The sequence below is a fragment of the Nylanderia fulva genome, unplaced genomic scaffold (genome assembly GCF_048542155.1).
Source record: "Nylanderia fulva isolate GAGA-0341 unplaced genomic scaffold, ASM4854215v1 Scaffold22, whole genome shotgun sequence".
Classification (NCBI taxonomy): Eukaryota; Metazoa; Arthropoda; class Insecta; order Hymenoptera; family Formicidae; genus Nylanderia; species Nylanderia fulva.
In genome coordinates this window covers 2,588,545-2,606,674 of record NW_028190285.1, presented here as the reverse complement: position 1 = coordinate 2,606,674, position 18,130 = coordinate 2,588,545, and the positions used below count along the sequence as shown (strand labels likewise).

Genomic DNA, 18,130 nt, shown 5'->3' with positions numbered 1-18,130 from the left:
GCTGACTCAAAAGCCACGTAGTAGCCGACCTAGCTGAATTCGCCTAAATTTAGATTACGACACGCCGCCAGGCGTAAATAATCGCGAAACGCAAGCGATCCGGGTCACCCGGTAGAATTGAGCCGTTTGCAAGTCCGATGCGATTTATTTCCTGTGTTATCTAATTTCTCTCTTTATGAATAAAAAGTAGAAAACAGCAGGAATGGATCGTACATTTATGCGAAAAAGAAATTAAAATTTGTCGAATTATATTTTCACTTTTTATACATAAAATACACGTGGTTTATTAAGAAAAACAACTACTTTATAAAAATGACACGATGAGATTAAATAATATATAATGATATTTTTATGAAACATATAGATCATTATATAGAGATTTTAAGACATTACAATTTTATTAATACAAAAATAGATTAAAACTTAAAATCACATATTTTCATAAAAAATAATTAAAGTTCAAATCATCACATGTTCCTTATTACTTAGATCTTGATTCTAATTCTACGTATTATTGCGATAAAAAAATGTATCTTTTAAACATCGAAGTTTACAGTATTTTAATATACAAAAAAATGAGACTAATTAATTTGACAAACATGTGCGTTGATAGCGCCTTCGCGTGATTCGCGTAGGTAGAACCGGCAATAAAAAGGCTCGATTAGTTCGAAAGAAAGATAAATCGTCGTATTTCCTGGGAAAGAGAAGAGGTGCGTGCTCGTCTCGAAAACCGCGGACGATTGCGTGCCATTTCGTCCGTGGGTGTGTTCGGACCATTATTTTTTTCTTTTTTTTACGATTCGTGCTATCCGTGCTATCCTTGACCCCACGTGTCGGCCTTGTGACATTCGTGTCGATATACAAACTTGCTTTCAATGCGATGCAATTTCGTCGTAAATTATTATTATTTTTTTTTTATTCGACGAAATTATACGTGAAATTTCGAGTGACAATAACGCACAGCTGTTTATGCACAGAATTATTAGTCTGAATCAGCGCTGATGCGATTTATTGAATTCGATTACATGCACGTAGCGAATTAAAATGAATTAGAATATACTCTGTAAATACGTCTGATAAATGAACATTCCATTGTACTTATCTCTACTTATTCACGACTTGCAAGCTTTTCCAAGAGATGTCGCCAGATTTAACTTAAATAACATCTTCAATAATGTCTTATTGTTGGAGCAAGCAGATTTGATATCATTGATAAAGTATCATTTACTGCAATTAATAGCTATGACATTTTCTTCGTATTTATCAAGATCTTTTGAATAAAATCTACGACTTGCAAAAACCTACTACGAAAAAACTAATTTATCTAATATAAAGAAATCTATAATTAAAATTTTTTTAAATTTGTTTTTCTTTGTATTTATATCTGTATAACATTAGATTTATTATATATATATATATATATATTTTTTGTTTCAATTAAAAGGAATCAGAAAAAAATTCATTAAAATCAGAGTCCATCGGGAAATGTAAAAAAACACTTTTTTTCTTGGAAAAAAGCATAAAGAATTCTAGCTAGTTTGCTAAGGTCTGCCTCGACTCGTGTCCACTTTCGCCTACTTTCCTTCTTTTCTACTTTTGCGAAGACATCACCCTCGTTTCCATGACGAACTGGGGTGGCTGCGAAAGTAAACCGCTGCGGGTCGATAGTTCTTCCTCCACGAATGGGGGTGGAGGAATAGTTCGTTCTCGACGTTGCTCGTCGACGGTCGTTCGGTCAAGTCGGTCGATTCGTTGGTTGCATGTCGCCTTTGCATGGGACAACAACTGTCGAGGCTGCTGGCACGGGGCCTTTCTCCGGGTCCGAGGTCCCACAACGACACGATAGTCCCACTCTCTCGTTCTCGAATCCTGGATAACGCCGCGCAAATGGTACGATGCAAAATTCAATTCAATTCTTTAGCTACAGTAATACGAGAATTATCTCGTCAAAGTAAAAGATAATAATTTTCAAGCTCGAAAAATTATTGAAAATTGCGTATGTGTGCATGGAGAAAATTTTTTCTTAGAATTTACTCTTAGAGTTTACTCTTAGAAAATCATGGTACTTAATCGTGGGATAATATGGTATTGAAAGAATTTTATAAGAGCTCTCTGATTAAATACGTATCACATAAAAAATGTTTAGCTACAGTAATACGAGAATTATCTCATATTACTGTCAAAGATAATAATTTTCAAGCTCAAAAAATGATTGAAAATTGCGTATGTGTGCATGGAGAACATTTTCTCTTAGAATTTACCCTTAGAGTTTACTCTTAGAAAATCATGGTACTTAATCGTGGGATAATATGGTATTGAAAGAATTTTATAAGAGCTCTCTGATTAAATACGTATCACATAAAAAACGTTAATATGTACACGGTAAATTTTACTATGTATACATAATGAATTTAAATTTATTTGAAGAAGGGTGCACAAAAATACGGCGAACAATTTTCCTTCTCGTTACATAATTGCGTAATGGCGAGACGATTTTTCATTTCACGAATCAACACGGAATAGAAAAAGATTTCTTATGTTTCTCACGCATCGATCTGACAACCTCACGTGCTCTTTAGAATTTAAATTGTACTCTTATGCAAATATATATATATATAGTTTCCCCCAAGACACGATCCATACTCCGAGAAACGGCGAGGGTCGTTAAAATAGAATCGCGCGTTTTCTCGACGACACGAGTTTGTTGTTTGATTTGCTGTTCATTCAGCGACGCGCGTGAGATCATCGTGCAGATTTCGGTGAGAAGTTAGAAGACGTGCCAGGAGACGATGACGACGATTACGAGTACTACCAAGTGTCACCGATATCTCCGCCAACCGGAAATAGAGCGAGTATTCTCGGTAGTTAAATTACCAGCCGACCGCGACGTCGTTTCAAGGACGCGAGTGTCGCCAATGACATGCAAATGTTACCGTGAATTTCCCTGAGGAGGTCGTTAGCGAATCGAGCGATGAGTCGCGGTGATAAGAGCGTGATGAAAATTTGATAAGAACCTTTTATTGCGACATTGCATCTCGGCGCATAGGAACAGTTTTTCCTTCTTCGTTTAAGTTCGACTCGATATCGAATTTATGAGCCCCTGAAGATAATTTCGAATAACAAAGTCGTCATCCAACCACGAGAAGCCTTGTTTTTTTTACAGCTTCTAGATTAACGTCGGAGTCATTGTCTCCTTAATTAGACGAAGCGTTAAATAATTTTTTTGTATCATTTGCACACATGGCTATTATAATCGTAAACAATATAATTGATATAAGAAACTGAAAAACATAAATTGAAACAACAAGGAGATTTATGCAGTCAATTTTATTTTAATCGCGAGTCTCTGTTGTAATCCCCCTTAAACGTTGACATATACAAGTCATCAACGCGATAGGATGCAGATATACGAGTGATGTTGTCTGTCAGTGTTTAATGTCGTCTGAGTGTTCGTTAGAGGAGGAAATCGAGGCGAAATACGAGTCATTCGCGATTCGAGAGGTGATCTGCTCGCGAACTATTTCTAGACTAGTCGGAAAATAGCAGCGACACGATGCAACGTTGAGACTGTTAAAAAGCTGCACCGATTACGCGATGAACGTGCGAAATGCATTTCTCTCTCTCTCTCTCTCTCTCTTTGCATACGGTGGGCGTAACGAAATTAAATTCTCTCGCGGGGTAGTGAATCGAGCTTAAATGCAGTGCAGATTAGTTTGCGCCGCGCTGCCATTACGTTCGCGACCACGGTGATTTATTGCTTTCATGTTTTTTACGTTTTACGATTAGTTTAACGAGTTTAAGTAATGGGCGATTCTTGAATTTTAATCTGCAAATGTTTCGACGAAAACGTGTGATTTTTAATTATTTAATTAAAAATAATTTAATTTAGAATAATTAGTGCACGGAAAAAAAGAATTAGCTACCATAGCGAAATTTTAGCTGTCTATATATTGCAACCTGAAATTTAGTTTTCATGCCTAAATTTTAGCTATGGTAATTAATATTTTTTAGCCATAGTTTAACGGGGAATGTTATAGCTGAAAAATATTTGCTGTTATAGCTCAAATTTAGGCACGATAATTAAATGTCATGTGTAATATATGGACAGCTATAAAATTTAGCTACGGTAGCTAATTCTTTTTTTCCGTGTGCTTAATTCAAAGTGCTTATTGAAACTGATGTTATTGAAGGTACTTGAAAAAATTTGATTAAAATTAATTCTAGATAATTGGTGTTAATGAAAAATAATTTGACAGGTGTGCTTTATTTTTGAGATTTTTATCTAATATAAAATTATGAATTATTTTTTCGTGACAAAAGAGATATTTATTTCGTACAGAACGGTTTATATTTTTAATACAGAAAAATAATTTTGTTGATATAAAAGAACGATGTTAATTTTAATAAAAATATGAGCGCACCGTGGCCGATACATCGTGGAATATTGGATCGAAAACGATTCGAACGATCGCGAGTGGTAAGTCCGAGAAAATTTTTTTTCACCCTCCTTTTGTTGCTTCCGGTAATTTTCTCGGTAAATTATTGAGCAACGTAACGAACCGACACCTTTTAACTTGAACTGACATTTGGAAAATGTGTATGGAACAATGTTCGTCTGACGTAAATGCCTGTGAAAATATCCGGCGATCGTTGTAAATATTTCGGTCCACACTACAAAAGCCGTATATTTAAAATTGAAGATTTGTTTATACAAAGAATTTTCAAAATATCACACGCGACCGTCTAAGAATAAAACAAAGCTGACCTCGTGACTGAATAATATTCATCACTTTGGAAACGAAAAGTCAAAAGTAGACGAGAAAACTTTTCACGACAAAATAACAAGAGAATATGCGGAATTAAACTAAGTATTATATTTTTTATTAAAGAGATTAAATTTTAAAAAATTATCTTATAATTATTGCACCTGTAAAAGTCTGTAGATGCATCCGGTTGTTTCGAGGATGACTTTAATATTTAAAATACTACACGGAGAGAATTTTCTCTTAGATGTCATCCTGAAAATCATGATAATGACAATTTGATATTGGAAGAATTTTACAAGAGTTTCTCCGATCAATATATTTACCACAATAAAAATATTAATATCAATATGTACATAGTAAAATTCATCAGATTTTTTATATCTTATTGTGGTAGATATATTAATCAGAAAAACTTATAAAATTCTTCTAATACTATATATATATTATATATATATTTTCTATATATATATTATATATATATTTTATATATATATATATATAGTCCCACATCGCCATGATTTTGTGTGTAACAATAAGAATGTTAAAATTTAAGGAAATACAAAAATTGTAATTGTTCTATTCTAAAACGAAACAAGAACGAATGCACTTCGAGCTGCACAGTGCATCGACTTAGACGAGCTTTTCACGACGAGATAACGCTTTTCGTTCTTCGGCGACGTTTATTTGCAATTTATCATAGACGTCATCAATCGCGGAGTAAAGTGAAGATAATCAGAGTAGTAGCGAATCGAGCTTAATACGACGCGTAAGAGGCCGTGACGACACGCTCGAATTATATTTAGAGAAATACGTCGTAAGAGAGCCTGAGGGAAGAGAAGGAGAAAATCGACGTTCGAGACGAACGAGATCGACCAGCTTTTCACAACGCGGATCATTGTGTCGCGAAGTGTCGCGGGGAAAAGTATACCGTGTCGTCAATACTTGTAGAAACGCGGCGCTAGTGATAAGAAAGGTACATATCGATCGTATCGTATCATCGCGACAATCGATATCGTTGGATAATCGGACGCTCGGCATTTAATCTATAGCCTTCATCAGGAATTGATTAGCTAATTAAATATTATAATTTTTCGGATCAAAGTACTTTTTTCTTCTCTCTCTCTTCTCCGGTATGTAATGAAAAAAAATACCGATAGTGATAAGAACCAGATATGATGTGTTTCTCTGTGTGTATCTTTATACTGAAGATTTATATTTATTTTGATATATCTAATTTTATTGAATATGAATCTTCATCTATATGCATATGTATATAAGAAGTTATAAATAAGAAATTAATTAATTGTAATTAAATATTAATATATATATATATATAATTAATATTGTTTGATTCGGCCTAAATGTGATAGAAAAATAGAAAAACAAACAAAACATTGATATTTTTAATAGTTTTTTTTTTACATTTAATATATATTTATACATATATATATGTAATAATTAAATTTCTGTGCTCTTGTGACATTTTGATTCTTCGTGTTATTATTATGTTAGGTATCATATATCAATCACGATAATAATTGTAAACGAAAGCTTTAAATGACAGAAATGCATATCTCAATGCGTTATTGCGCGCAAAGTGCGTGTTATGGCTACATGTCAAATCGCCGAAAAAAATCGCATCGTCTCGAGTACAGTGTAACAGTTGTACTCTCTCAATATGAGATGCTATCATCTATCTGCTACTGCAAATTAGCAAGTGCGTTATAAGTGGACCTTCGATAATATGCGCTAATTCCTTGCAACGCGCGGAATGTTATATAGGGTGTCGCTACTATGTAAATATCTGTTTGATTCGCAGGCCGGATATGTTTTGTCTCTTCAGAGCAATAAAAGTCAAATAATATTGAAGCAAAACTAAAACAAATAATTCGCAGATATTAATCGCACAGTGTATCTATACATCTCTTGAATATATTAATAGTAGATGGCAATTAGAAACATAAATTACAAAACAAATTTTCAATTTTTCACGTGACAATATGATGTAATAAATATACAGCGTTTGGCTGCGCGTGTTTTCTACAACAACAAATTTCTAAATAAATTTAAATAAATTTGAAATTCAAAAATGTAGGATAAATATATCGATTACGTGTGTTTTTTATTTGTAGGAACAGAGAAGCTTGAAAGCTGGCGATTTATCGCATCAGGAAAGCAACAATATGGCAGCATCCACGATGAAGCTTCAGAGTGATTCATTCACTTCCGAAAAGGTAAGTGAATACTTATTATTTCTTTCGTCACATCTCATTATAGGATTCTTCATTTTACATAAAATAATCATCAATTAATATTGATACATCTTTAGAATCATTAATAGACTAAATCTATGTAGAAGGTAAAACACTAAAATAATAATTAAAAGTTTATTTAAAACTTAAAAATATTAAATAATAAAATTTAAAAACTTTGATAGATGTGTGAAATAAAAATATCTTTGGATAAAGGATAAAAAAAATTAATTATTAAAATTATTCGTAATGTTTCAAAGATATTACTTGAGGTTTCTAAAGTTGTAAACTAGATTGACATTTCGCAATTATTGTATTAACTTTATCTATCGAATACGATTTTGTTTATAAGACTTTTCTCGCGACCGATCAAAGATCACGCGACAACGTGATGCATCGCTTTGCGGAAAAACGCGCAATTTTCTCAGTTTACATTCGCATTTTTGGCGCAACACCAAGCGTTAACATCACCCATTATACACGGGTATCCAACGCAGCCTAAATCGTAAATCGTCATCCTTAAAGATGATGATGAACGCGAACGGCGTTGCATTTTGGCACACCAGATCGCGTCGGCGTTTAATGCATTTCTGCATCTGCAATACACCGGACGGTGATTTAAATGCCGGCGAGCTCACAGTCGGACTTCAGTCGAAAAGTGAATTCGCGTGATTTGACAACAAATCGCGAGAGAAAAAGCCACATCAGTTTAGGAAAGCGTGATGATGCTGAGAAAATGCAGCCTCGACTCGCGAATGGTAAACGAACGTCATGTTACAAGTTGTAATTTATTAAACGAGAGCGAAAATGGTTTGTGAAATTTTTATTATGGTACATTAAAAAATTGTTTGTTTGCAAATTCTGTTTAATTTAATTTTGTGATCATTTTTATGTTACAATACTTTGAGTTTTTTAAATATCAAAAAATTTAAAAGAATATATTTTCTAAGAGCAATTATTTGTAAAATTATAAAAGATTATAGAAATTATAGAAGATTGTATTATATTATATTATTAGTTACTGATTTTTAATCATAAAATTAAATTTAAAAAATGGCAAATACTGATTTAAATTACTAGCAAAAATATTTATTGAGAAAATATTATATGAGAAATACATTATATAACGATAAAATATTTGTAAAAGTTTGTAAGTTAGGAACTATATTTATTTGAGAATTTTTTATTGAATAGTATAGTAGGAGTTTTAAGGTACGAGAAAAATAGCATAAATAATTAATAAACATTAATAACATGAATATTTTGCGATTGCGATTCTAACAATGGAACAAAAAAATTTTGGCAATGTTATGAAGAATTATTTAGGATTAAAAGAAAATAAAAAAAAATACATTGGTAAACAAAAATGTTTAAATGGACATTCTATTACAACTTGTATCATACGGTCGTATCACTTAGTAAAAAATATTAACAAAATTAATCATTAAGTGCTTGTTGAACGATGTTCGTACTTCGCTTCTCATGCTAAGTATCTTCTTCAAAACTACTCCATGCTAAATATCCTGCTCAAACACCTGAAAATCATTTAGAAGAACATTTCAAAACACCTGAAGTCCATCTGAAAACATCCATTCCATGCCAATATTTACCAAACTCGACATCCTCGACCCTCTTCCTCAAGACCTTCGTAGCAACGTCCTTGATGCTTCTCCAAGTTCGAAGATCGATGGATGACATAATATATTTTATGCCTCGCAGAAAGCAATGGCAGCACAGCAGCAACGACAGACAGTCACGTCAACCGGCATCTTCAACCACGAGAAACACATGGCGTCAAGCTCGCAGTCGAGCATCACGATCGCGTCCAAGTCCGGGGTGAGCGCGTCCAAGTCGATGATCAACGCGGCGAGTGCGGTGAATCAGCTGATGAATGGTATGCGGACACCAACGGCCGAGGACGAGCTACTGTCTCTACCGTTGGACGATCTCGACCTGCTGTGCTCCAAGTCGAATCCGCAGGACGTGGACTGCGCGATCGCGAAGTACTGCGGCCTGCTTGACAGCTTCGTGGAGCGACTGAAGGCGAGCGCCGACAGCAAGAGCAATAGCTCCGGCGGCAGCAGCAAGGCGCCACAATTGCTAAACAGGGTGAACGAGATCATTCGGAAGGCTTGGGCGGTGCCGACGCACGGCCACGAACTGGGCTACACCTTGTGCAACACCCTGAGGACGCGCGGCGGTCTCGATCTCCTAATGTCACACTGCGTGGCGAACGATCAGGAGCTGCAATTCTCATCGGCGAGGTTGCTGGAACAGTGTCTGACCACGGAGAATCGTGCCCACGTGGTGGAGAACGGTCTGGAGAAGGTGGTGAACGTGGCGTGCGTGTGCACGAAGAACGCCAACTCGGTGGATCACTCGCGCGTCGGCACCGGGATCCTCGAGCACCTGTTCAAGCACAGCGAAGGCACGTGCAGCGACGTGATCCGGCTGGGTGGTCTGGACGCGGTGCTGTTCGAATGCCGGAAGAACGACGTGGAGACGCTGCGACATTGCGCGGGTGCGCTCGCGAATCTGTCGCTGTACGGCGGCGCCGAGAATCAGGAGGCGATGATCAAGCGTAAGGTGCCGATGTGGCTGTTTCCGCTCGCCTTCCACAACGACGACAATATCAAGTACTACGCCTGCCTAGCGATCGCCGTGCTGGTCGCTAATAAGGAAATCGAGGCGGCCGTGCTCAAGTCCGGCACCCTCGACCTCGTCGAGCCGTTCGTCACGTCGCACAATCCGTACGAGTTCGCTAAATCGAATTTGGCGCACGCACACGGTCAGAGCAAGAATTGGCTGGAGAGGCTGGTACCGGTCTTGAGCTCCAAGCGAGAAGAGGCCCGCAATCTGGCGGCTTTTCACTTCTGCATGGAGGCAGGCATCAAGAAGCAACAGGGCAACACTGAGATATTCCGTACGATCGGCGCGATCGAGCCGCTGAAGAAAGTCGCCAGCTGTCCTAACGCGATCGCGTCCAAGTACGCAGCTCAGGCGTTACGATTGATCGGCGAAGAAATTCCGCACAAACTCAGCCAGCAAGTGCCTTTATGGTCCACCGAGGACGTACGCGAGTGGGTGAAGCAGATCGGCTTCGCCGAGGTCGCCCCGAATTTTGTGGAGAGTCGAGTGGATGGCGATCTATTGCTGCAGCTGACGGAATTGAATCTGCGAGAGGACATCGGCCTGACGAACGGTATCATGCGCCGCAGATTCGCGCGGGAGCTGCAGAATTTGAAAAAGATGGCCGATTACAGCAGCCGCGACACCGGTAACCTGAACAGCTTTCTGCAATCAATCGGTCAAGAGTTCTCCATTTATACGTACAGCATGTTAAACGCCGGCGTGGACAAGGACTCGATACGCAATCTCTCGGAGGATCAGCTGCAGACTGAGTGCGGTATCGCCAATAGCATTCATCGGCTCAGGATACTCGATGCCATCAAGAACATGCAGCACAATCAGTTCAGCTCATGCGAGTACGAATCGCCGGACAAGTCGCTCGACGTGTTCGTCAGTTATCGCAGATCGAATGGCTCGCAGCTGGCGAGTTTGTTGAAGGTGCATCTGCAGCTGCGCGGCTTCTCGGTGTTCATCGACGTCGAGAGACTCGAGGCCGGCAAGTTTGACAACAATCTGCTGCAGAGCATCAGGCAGGCTAAACACTTCCTCCTTGTGCTCACGCCCTCGGCTTTGGAGAGATGTGTACGTGACAGCGAGTGCAAGGACTGGGTTCATAGAGTGAGTCTGATTCCTTATCTTGTTTGTTTCCGATTCTGTTATAAAAATTAAAAAGATTTTAATCTTCATTTATATTTTAACAAAAATGATATATGCTTTTTTTTATCTACTCGTTCGTTTTATTAGGAGCTGTACATATAAAAAGAACAAATAATTTTTTATAAATCTATACTTTTTAAAGAATGTAAAAAGAAGAAGAAAAAGAAAGATATCTTTGAAAAAAATATTTTTTATGAAAAATCTCTAAAAATATTAAATTAAATATTACTCTAAAAAAATATATGTGTGTGTTATATGTAAATATTATATGTTCGGTTATTTTGCAGGAGATCGTTGCCGCATTGCAATCGCAATGTAACATAATCCCTATCATTGATAACTTTCAATGGCCGGAACCTGAAGAACTTCCTGAGGACATGCGAGCAGTCTGTCACTTTAACGGTGTTCGCTGGATTCACGACTATCAAGACGCCTGCGTAGACAAATTAGAAAGGTAAAGTATCGAGATCAGTCTTTTATCTTATCTTCAAATTTCCTTGTATTTGTAATTGAAAGGACAGGCTTGAAACAAGAAGGAAAAAGATTCTACTTTTCTAAGATGATTGTTCAACTTTATGAGAAATAATCTTGTTCTAGTATAACATATAATTATATCTCCCTTACTATAATTATATAAAATATTTTTCTTATTTTATTATGCATTTAATAATTTTATTCTATCGATATAAAATTGTTCTATATAATATAATTATACGTTGAGATGTATTTAAGTGTTAAAATAACTTTTCGATTTTTGTTTCTCGACATGAAGGTTTATGCGAGGTGAGATACCTATGAGATCTGAGCTGTCCGCCGGAATTCCGCGCAGCATGGCACCCAAAGACGTAACCCAGCCGAGTACACCAGGTACGACGAACATACGACAGCCGCCTAACTATCAGCGGATGCACAGCAACGAGAGCAGGGGCAGCGATAAAGATTCCACGGGTGGGCGAGACTGACTAGATGGCCCGCCCACAGCCATACCGAGCAGGTAGTTAATTATCCCAGATAATTTAACACAGCTCTAATATATCGGGTTTGATGAGCGAATCGACTTGTCAAAACGCCCAGAAGAAAATCTAAAATATTTTAAAATCCATTAAACTGTAACAAAATCAAGCCTTCACTTGAGCACTAATGAAGCTAAACTAAATTAATTACTATACGAATGAAAGATTCGTCAATTTGCATTATTAAAAATAGAGAGTAACGAAAAAAAGTTCAAATAATTGAAGGTGGATTATTAAATTATTATTTTTCTAATCTGAAAAACTTTTAATATTTTGAATTATTGATAATAATTAATATATGAGAATAATTAATATAAATAAATAAGAAAGTATAGTTTAAGTAATTGGAATCAATTTAATTATAATGGATAAAAATTTTTAATTATTTTAATTATTGGATTTTTATTGGTTGTTAACGAGTCAATTTATAATTCGATCTTGAGCCAAGCTTTACTAACGCAGCACTAATTTCTGTTTTCACGCAGCCAAGATTGCGAATCGCTTTATGGCAATCATGATTAGGTCAGTCAGTGATACAAATTCTTTATTGATGTTTAAATGATGTCAATCCATTACCATCCCCCGTTGCTTTTGCCAAACCTTTGTATTAAATTATTCCCTGATATCATATCGTTTTAATGTATCTTCAGTCTTAATTGTATCCTATTACATGTATGCTTGTTTTAGATATATATAATAGTTTAAGATGGAAATTTAAATAAGATCTTGTGTCTAATTGAGTGTTGAATATTCAGTGTATATGTGTGGAATAAATATATGTAGATCTCTCTCTTTCGATTAAATTATAATATTTTTAAATTATCTTGAATTCTTAATGTAAATTTAAATGACAGATTTTTGATGATGTCAGAATTTATTAAGAAATTTAGAGATTTTCCAAAAATATAATATTACAATTTAAATTTTTCTACACATAGATATTATTTATATATAGATGTGCATTATTGGAATCCAAGCGACACAATTGTGTGCATGATGTAATTATGTCGAATAAATCTTTGATGTTCGGTGTAAGAAATTAAAAACAAAATTTCAAAATATCAAATTTTTAGGAGAAGACGTAATTTGTTTAAATGATTCAATGTATCATAGATTTTAACAAGATAATATAGATTAAAAATTAGTATGTAATTTAAAACTTTTTAATTAATACTTAGTTGTAATGCGACGAATTTTATTCTCATTAGAAATATATAAGAGAATATGTGAAGATATAAAGTTCTTATATCTAACATCGAAGAAATTAAAAAGAAACGAATAAATACACCGGAAATGCAGGCTTACAAGTTTTGTTTTTGCATTCTAGGCTTAAAAAGTCGTCGAGTCCGTCCCGTTGGTTGATGGGCCTGCCACCCACGTCGCCACGCTTCAAGTTCATGCACGTGCATTCGGGGAATGTCAGCGGGATTTCGGCAGTGCCTCGCAGGCCGCCGCGGCAGCCTCCTTCGCCGTCGACACGATCTCGTTCTCTGGAATTGTTAGACCAGCAGGAACAGGAGCGGAAGATGTCGATCTCTTCTGTCATCGTCCAACGACCACCGCTTCCCAAACCCAGACCGAGGTCACGCAGTCTGGACGATCTTCTGGATGAAGACGCGAAGAGCAACAGCGCGGGCGAATCCCGCGAGGAGCAAAACAAAATGCAGCGTGAGAAAAATCATTCGCTGACAAATCCAGAGGAGAACAAAACCATCCCGGTTTCAAAAGAGAACCAAAAGAAACTTAGTACCGAAGCTATCGAATCCAAGGATAAACCAAGACCGGTTCCCAGAATGAAGTCAAAGATACCTGACGCTGAATTCCAATCCGAAATGGAGGATACGCAAACGTCTTCGGATAAGAATGACAAAGAAACTTTGTTGTCACATCCTCCGAAACCGAGTCGATATTCCAGTTCGGAAGGACAGTCTTCGACAAGTTCCGATAAGCACTTTAGAAACCAAGAGCGTCAGGTAAAAGAACAGAAAGTCAGGGGAACGGCACAAGAAAGACTGTTGACGCGGAGCAACGACGAGAAAGATTACAACGATGACAAATCGACGATATTGCTGAAAGCATCGAGAAGCTGCGGTGCGGGATTGGATTCTGACGGAAGCATCTCGTCAAGTGATTATAGCGGGTCCGGCACTCGTGCGAAAGGCCCGGGTTCGCTGTTGTCGTTGCCAGCAGGCGCGGAACCTAAGCGCAAACGAAACTTCATGGACAAGTGCGTGAACAAGGTGCGGTCGTTTATGAAGAAGTGAAGCGAAGAGAAATTTCTTGTTATTTAATTTCGCGGGCGGAACTGGAAGTCGAGCGCACGAGGCGCTCCGAAAGATATCTGAAGGATAAAAATAATATAATGTCTCTGATCATCGCACTCGAATTTTAGATATCTAAAGAACATTTAAAAAGTTTCATTGATAGTTTTAGGACTTTTTAAAAAACAGTTTAGATATCGAAAAAGTGTTATATATAGAGAACCATCGAAAAAGAAGTTTGAGCTTCTTAAAGTGTTTTAGATATTTCTAAAATCACAGAATAAATCTTAGATTTAGATTAAAAAATAAAAAACGCATTTAAAAACTCTGTTTAAAGGAAGTTTGGCTGAGGAAATTATTTAGATACTTTTAAAAGTTGTTTGGGAGTCTTCAGTGTCTTTCAAGTCATTGTTTGCGAAAATTTTCAGCAGTCGCTATTGATTCCTGAATTTCGCGGCATTGAATAACTTCGCGTATTTACTCTCGCAATGCGAAGATATAATATTTCGTGCGGAGTTCGTGATCCGCATGGTGTACAATGACAGGCAGCATGAAAGTATATAGCGAAATGTTGTGCCTAAACATGCGACAAGTGTCTTTGTAGAAGTTCCAGGATACGCGTGTTTACGCGAATTTAGCCTGCTTTTCCAGGTGCCTTTTTGTATTGTATTTTTCTCGTTGAATTGTATACATTATACATATACACTACATTGTAGTATATGTTAGAAACGAACGAACGAATCGAGAATCGTTAGTTAAGGCGGCTAGATTATATGATCGTTATTTGTAATACTATTTTTTTAGACAGTTCTCTCTTAGGAATCCGCGTTTAAAGACGCGTGTGACTCGCGTGGTCATGAATTATGGTTGTTCTTGTCGCAGCTAACATCAGAAATATATACAAGCGCACGGAGTGTTCGGTAGTAACTCGTGATCAAGCGACATTCCTTCTTGAAAGCTAAGATCTTTGAGAAGTCAAAACGAAAGGAATTTTTTCCTTATCAATATCTAATCGATTATATATCGCGTTTTTTTGCAGCTCTTAGAATATTTTCGAATTTATATATCTTGGTAGCTATATACTTATATAATAGCTATACTTTTTGAGTTAAGAGATTTCATTAAAGTAGAATCCATCTAAAATTGATTAAAGAAAAAGAGGTTTTATTGTCAATTTTTATACGTTTCCTCTACTTTCCTATTCTAAAATCTCTACGGTTTCGATTAATAATGAGTTATTCATATCTCAATATATCGTTGTCAGGAAAAAAATGATATTAACTTTCGGTAAGATATGTTGTGCGCAATTAAACACGTTCATTACCGAACATCCGATAATACAATCGTAACCGTTTCTCGAGTCGCGCGATATTTTATTATTTAACACTGTTTTTATCGCACCAATCGCTGATGCTCGGCCCTCAAGCTGAGAATCGAAATGGCAACGCTTCGATATTCGTAGCTTAAGAGATCCGCCTGATTATCACAAAACTGTATATTTTACCAAAGTTTCATTAAGTTACGAGTTTTATCGAGATGTTTGAATGTTTCTCAAAAATAAATTTTATTTAGCGAAACAACACCGTTTCTCCTCAGCTCCCTTTTTTGAGTGTCTCGAGGAATGTTACATAAAAAAATCGTGTTTACAAAAAATTGCATTTCTCATATTAAAAATATGAAACATACGGTTTTTTTTATTAAAATACTAATAGGGGTACATATCTAATTCTTTTAATTCGCAATATCTTTCATCAGTTAACACATATAATCCTTATTTAAAATTTAATTTTTAAATAATAAATAATACATTAAAAATTTATATTAATATTTTATAATCCGCATCTTTTTTACACATTGTTATTAGAAATAGAATAATTATTTTATAACATACAATTATTATCATTATTTCCCTGAGTTTCCAATTAATATTTTTTACATTTTGTAATTAAAGTATCAATCTTAATAATGTCATCAAAACTTTACAAGTCTTATATAATTAGTAGTATCTCTTTCTATTTTTTATTCAATGTGAAGAGGCAATGGATAATGTTTTAATGTTCATTTCAGTCGTAAAAAAATATATATTTAAAAAATATTTTTACCTTAAATATGAAAGTATCAATCTAATCGAAAGTGAGATTTTCTTATCTATTGATGATATCCAAGCGGCCTCTCAGTCTGCGCATTAGAATCAAATCGTTTCGCATAAGAGTAACCCGTTTGGCGTGATATGCCAACAACACTGCATCCTCAAAGAATTGTACGATGTACATCTCTGATGCCTCTTGTAAAGCTTCGAGAGCAGAAGCTTGTATCCTGTAAATTAGTTCTAATCTAATCTCGGATATCTCATTGATCTATCTCATTGGATATATATTTGCCTTGTAAATTCTTTTTTATATTTTTTTATGAAAAGTTTAGTAATATAAAAATGTACTCCAAAAATATTTGACTTTATATATATATATATATATATATATATCTTTTTATATAGTATTTTATACTATATACATGTAGTTGAATTTTTTTGGGAGAATAATGCATATTTTCTGTGTAAATGTATGTACAAGAAGTATTTGTATATATATTTGTAGATTTATTTCATATTTTATATATGGAACATTCAATGTATATGCATGTAAAAGATAAAATTGCTCTTGATTAATAATACAATTCTCAAAAAAAAAAAAAAACTATAACTTAAAAGAAAAGCATACAGTTGGCAAAGAATTAGTAATCATATAAAAAATAAAAAATGAAGTTATTTACTTATTGATTTCCTTCCTGGGAAATAAGTCCAGCATAATTTCTCTGACTAACCGCGAAAAGGGTAGTTTAGGTATGAGAAAGTGCGTAGTCTTTCTCAGATGCTTAATTTCCTGCAGTACATGGGTTTTTCGTTTGTGTTTGCGCACTATTACATTTGTCTGAAAAATAACAAATATTAATGATTTAGTAATAGTGACATGTTAACAATTTAATAATGTTAAACATAATTTTAAATAATTTATATATGTATACAAAATGTATGTATATAATTTAACAAAATGTGTTCTACTTACTCTTTCAGATATAGATGGTGTGCCGATTGATCTAAAATAAAGATTTCATAAATTATCAAGGTTAGATATAAAATAATAGAAATACGCTAATTAATAAACAACTGCAGTATTAATGAATAATAAAATAAATTATTACACACAATATTACATATTGCAAGCAATTGAGCAATAGCATTTTGAGTGTCATGTTTAAGTATTATCAAAAATAATCATGGTAAAAAATAAAGAAAATTCTTAAATTTAATGAAAACCACAACAATTTAAGATAAACAATTTCTTCACTAATACATCAAATTTTGAGATATTAACCTCGGTACAGACTTTCGTCGAACCATCGTCGTTTCGTGATTGTTTTTCAATCACAGATTTTTATTAATTATTAGCACTTTATAAACAATATTACACGATTCTTTCCAATACAGAATTCAGTTAGGAAATTGGAAATTTATTACAATAAACGAAATGTCAATTCGACTGAAGAGCCGGCAAACACAATGACTTGGCGCCAATTTACGTGAACATAACCTTTGTTCCGTAAATAAATACCATGGACCATGAAATAGTCGAATTGACATAGAGAGAAAAACACGTGGAGAATATACCTCAAAATATCACTAGAATCAGACGTCGCGCAATCTAGGGAAATTTATTGATCTCTTAAAAGCAAGAAGAGTTGCGTGTCAAATTCGCGATTTTAATTAATGCTTATATAGAATAATAATCTTATAATATCGATAAAGTAATTACAGTAATTATAATAATTCATAATAATGATAATTGAGGAAATTTTGGAATATATAATTAATTCGAGGAATATCTCGGCGCATTTTTCTGTTGGCCAGCCTGCCATTACAACGGCAGTTGCAGCACAGTATAAAGGTGCCTTTTCATACGCAGCATGCTGCAGCAGTAAATCAGTCACGTGATCAAAATTTATTAGAGCATATTTCTTTGTTCTCTTATTATTTCGAGGTTTAAAATACGATTTTT

General features: G+C 35.3%; 2 protein-coding genes across 4 annotated transcripts in view; one reads left to right on the top strand and one right to left on the bottom strand.

Moving 5' to 3' along the window:
- Positions 1-13,209, top strand: part of Sarm (sterile alpha and armadillo motif) — an 85,324-nt gene extending 72,115 nt beyond the window's left edge. For 2 of the 3 annotated variants that reach the window (XM_085482772.1, XM_085482770.1), the window contains 5 exons: positions 6,899-7,000; positions 8,738-10,765; positions 11,092-11,258; positions 11,577-11,798; positions 13,145-13,209. In XM_085482772.1, the coding sequence (XP_085338898.1) occupies positions 6,899-7,000; positions 8,738-10,765; positions 11,092-11,258; positions 11,577-11,766 (2,487 nt within the window). In that variant the 3' untranslated portion in view covers positions 11,767-11,798; positions 13,145-13,209. Of the gene's footprint in view, positions 1-6,898; positions 7,001-8,737; positions 10,766-11,091; positions 11,259-11,576; positions 11,799-12,302; positions 12,340-13,144 lie in introns of those variants that run through there. The other variant, XM_085482771.1, reaches the window with a different exon arrangement.
- A 2,566-nt stretch (positions 13,210-15,775) lies between these two features.
- Positions 15,776-17,681, bottom strand: LOC114932736 (uncharacterized). The gene is made up of 4 exons (XM_029305079.2): positions 17,450-17,681; positions 17,141-17,171; positions 16,848-17,005; positions 15,776-16,394 (listed from the first exon to the last, which is right to left on the bottom strand). The coding sequence occupies exons 1-4, from the start codon at positions 17,473-17,475 to the stop codon at positions 16,223-16,225; spliced, it is 387 nt and encodes a 128-aa protein (XP_029160912.1). The 5' UTR covers positions 17,476-17,681; the 3' UTR covers positions 15,776-16,222.
- Between the last annotated feature and the right edge of the window lie 449 nt (positions 17,682-18,130).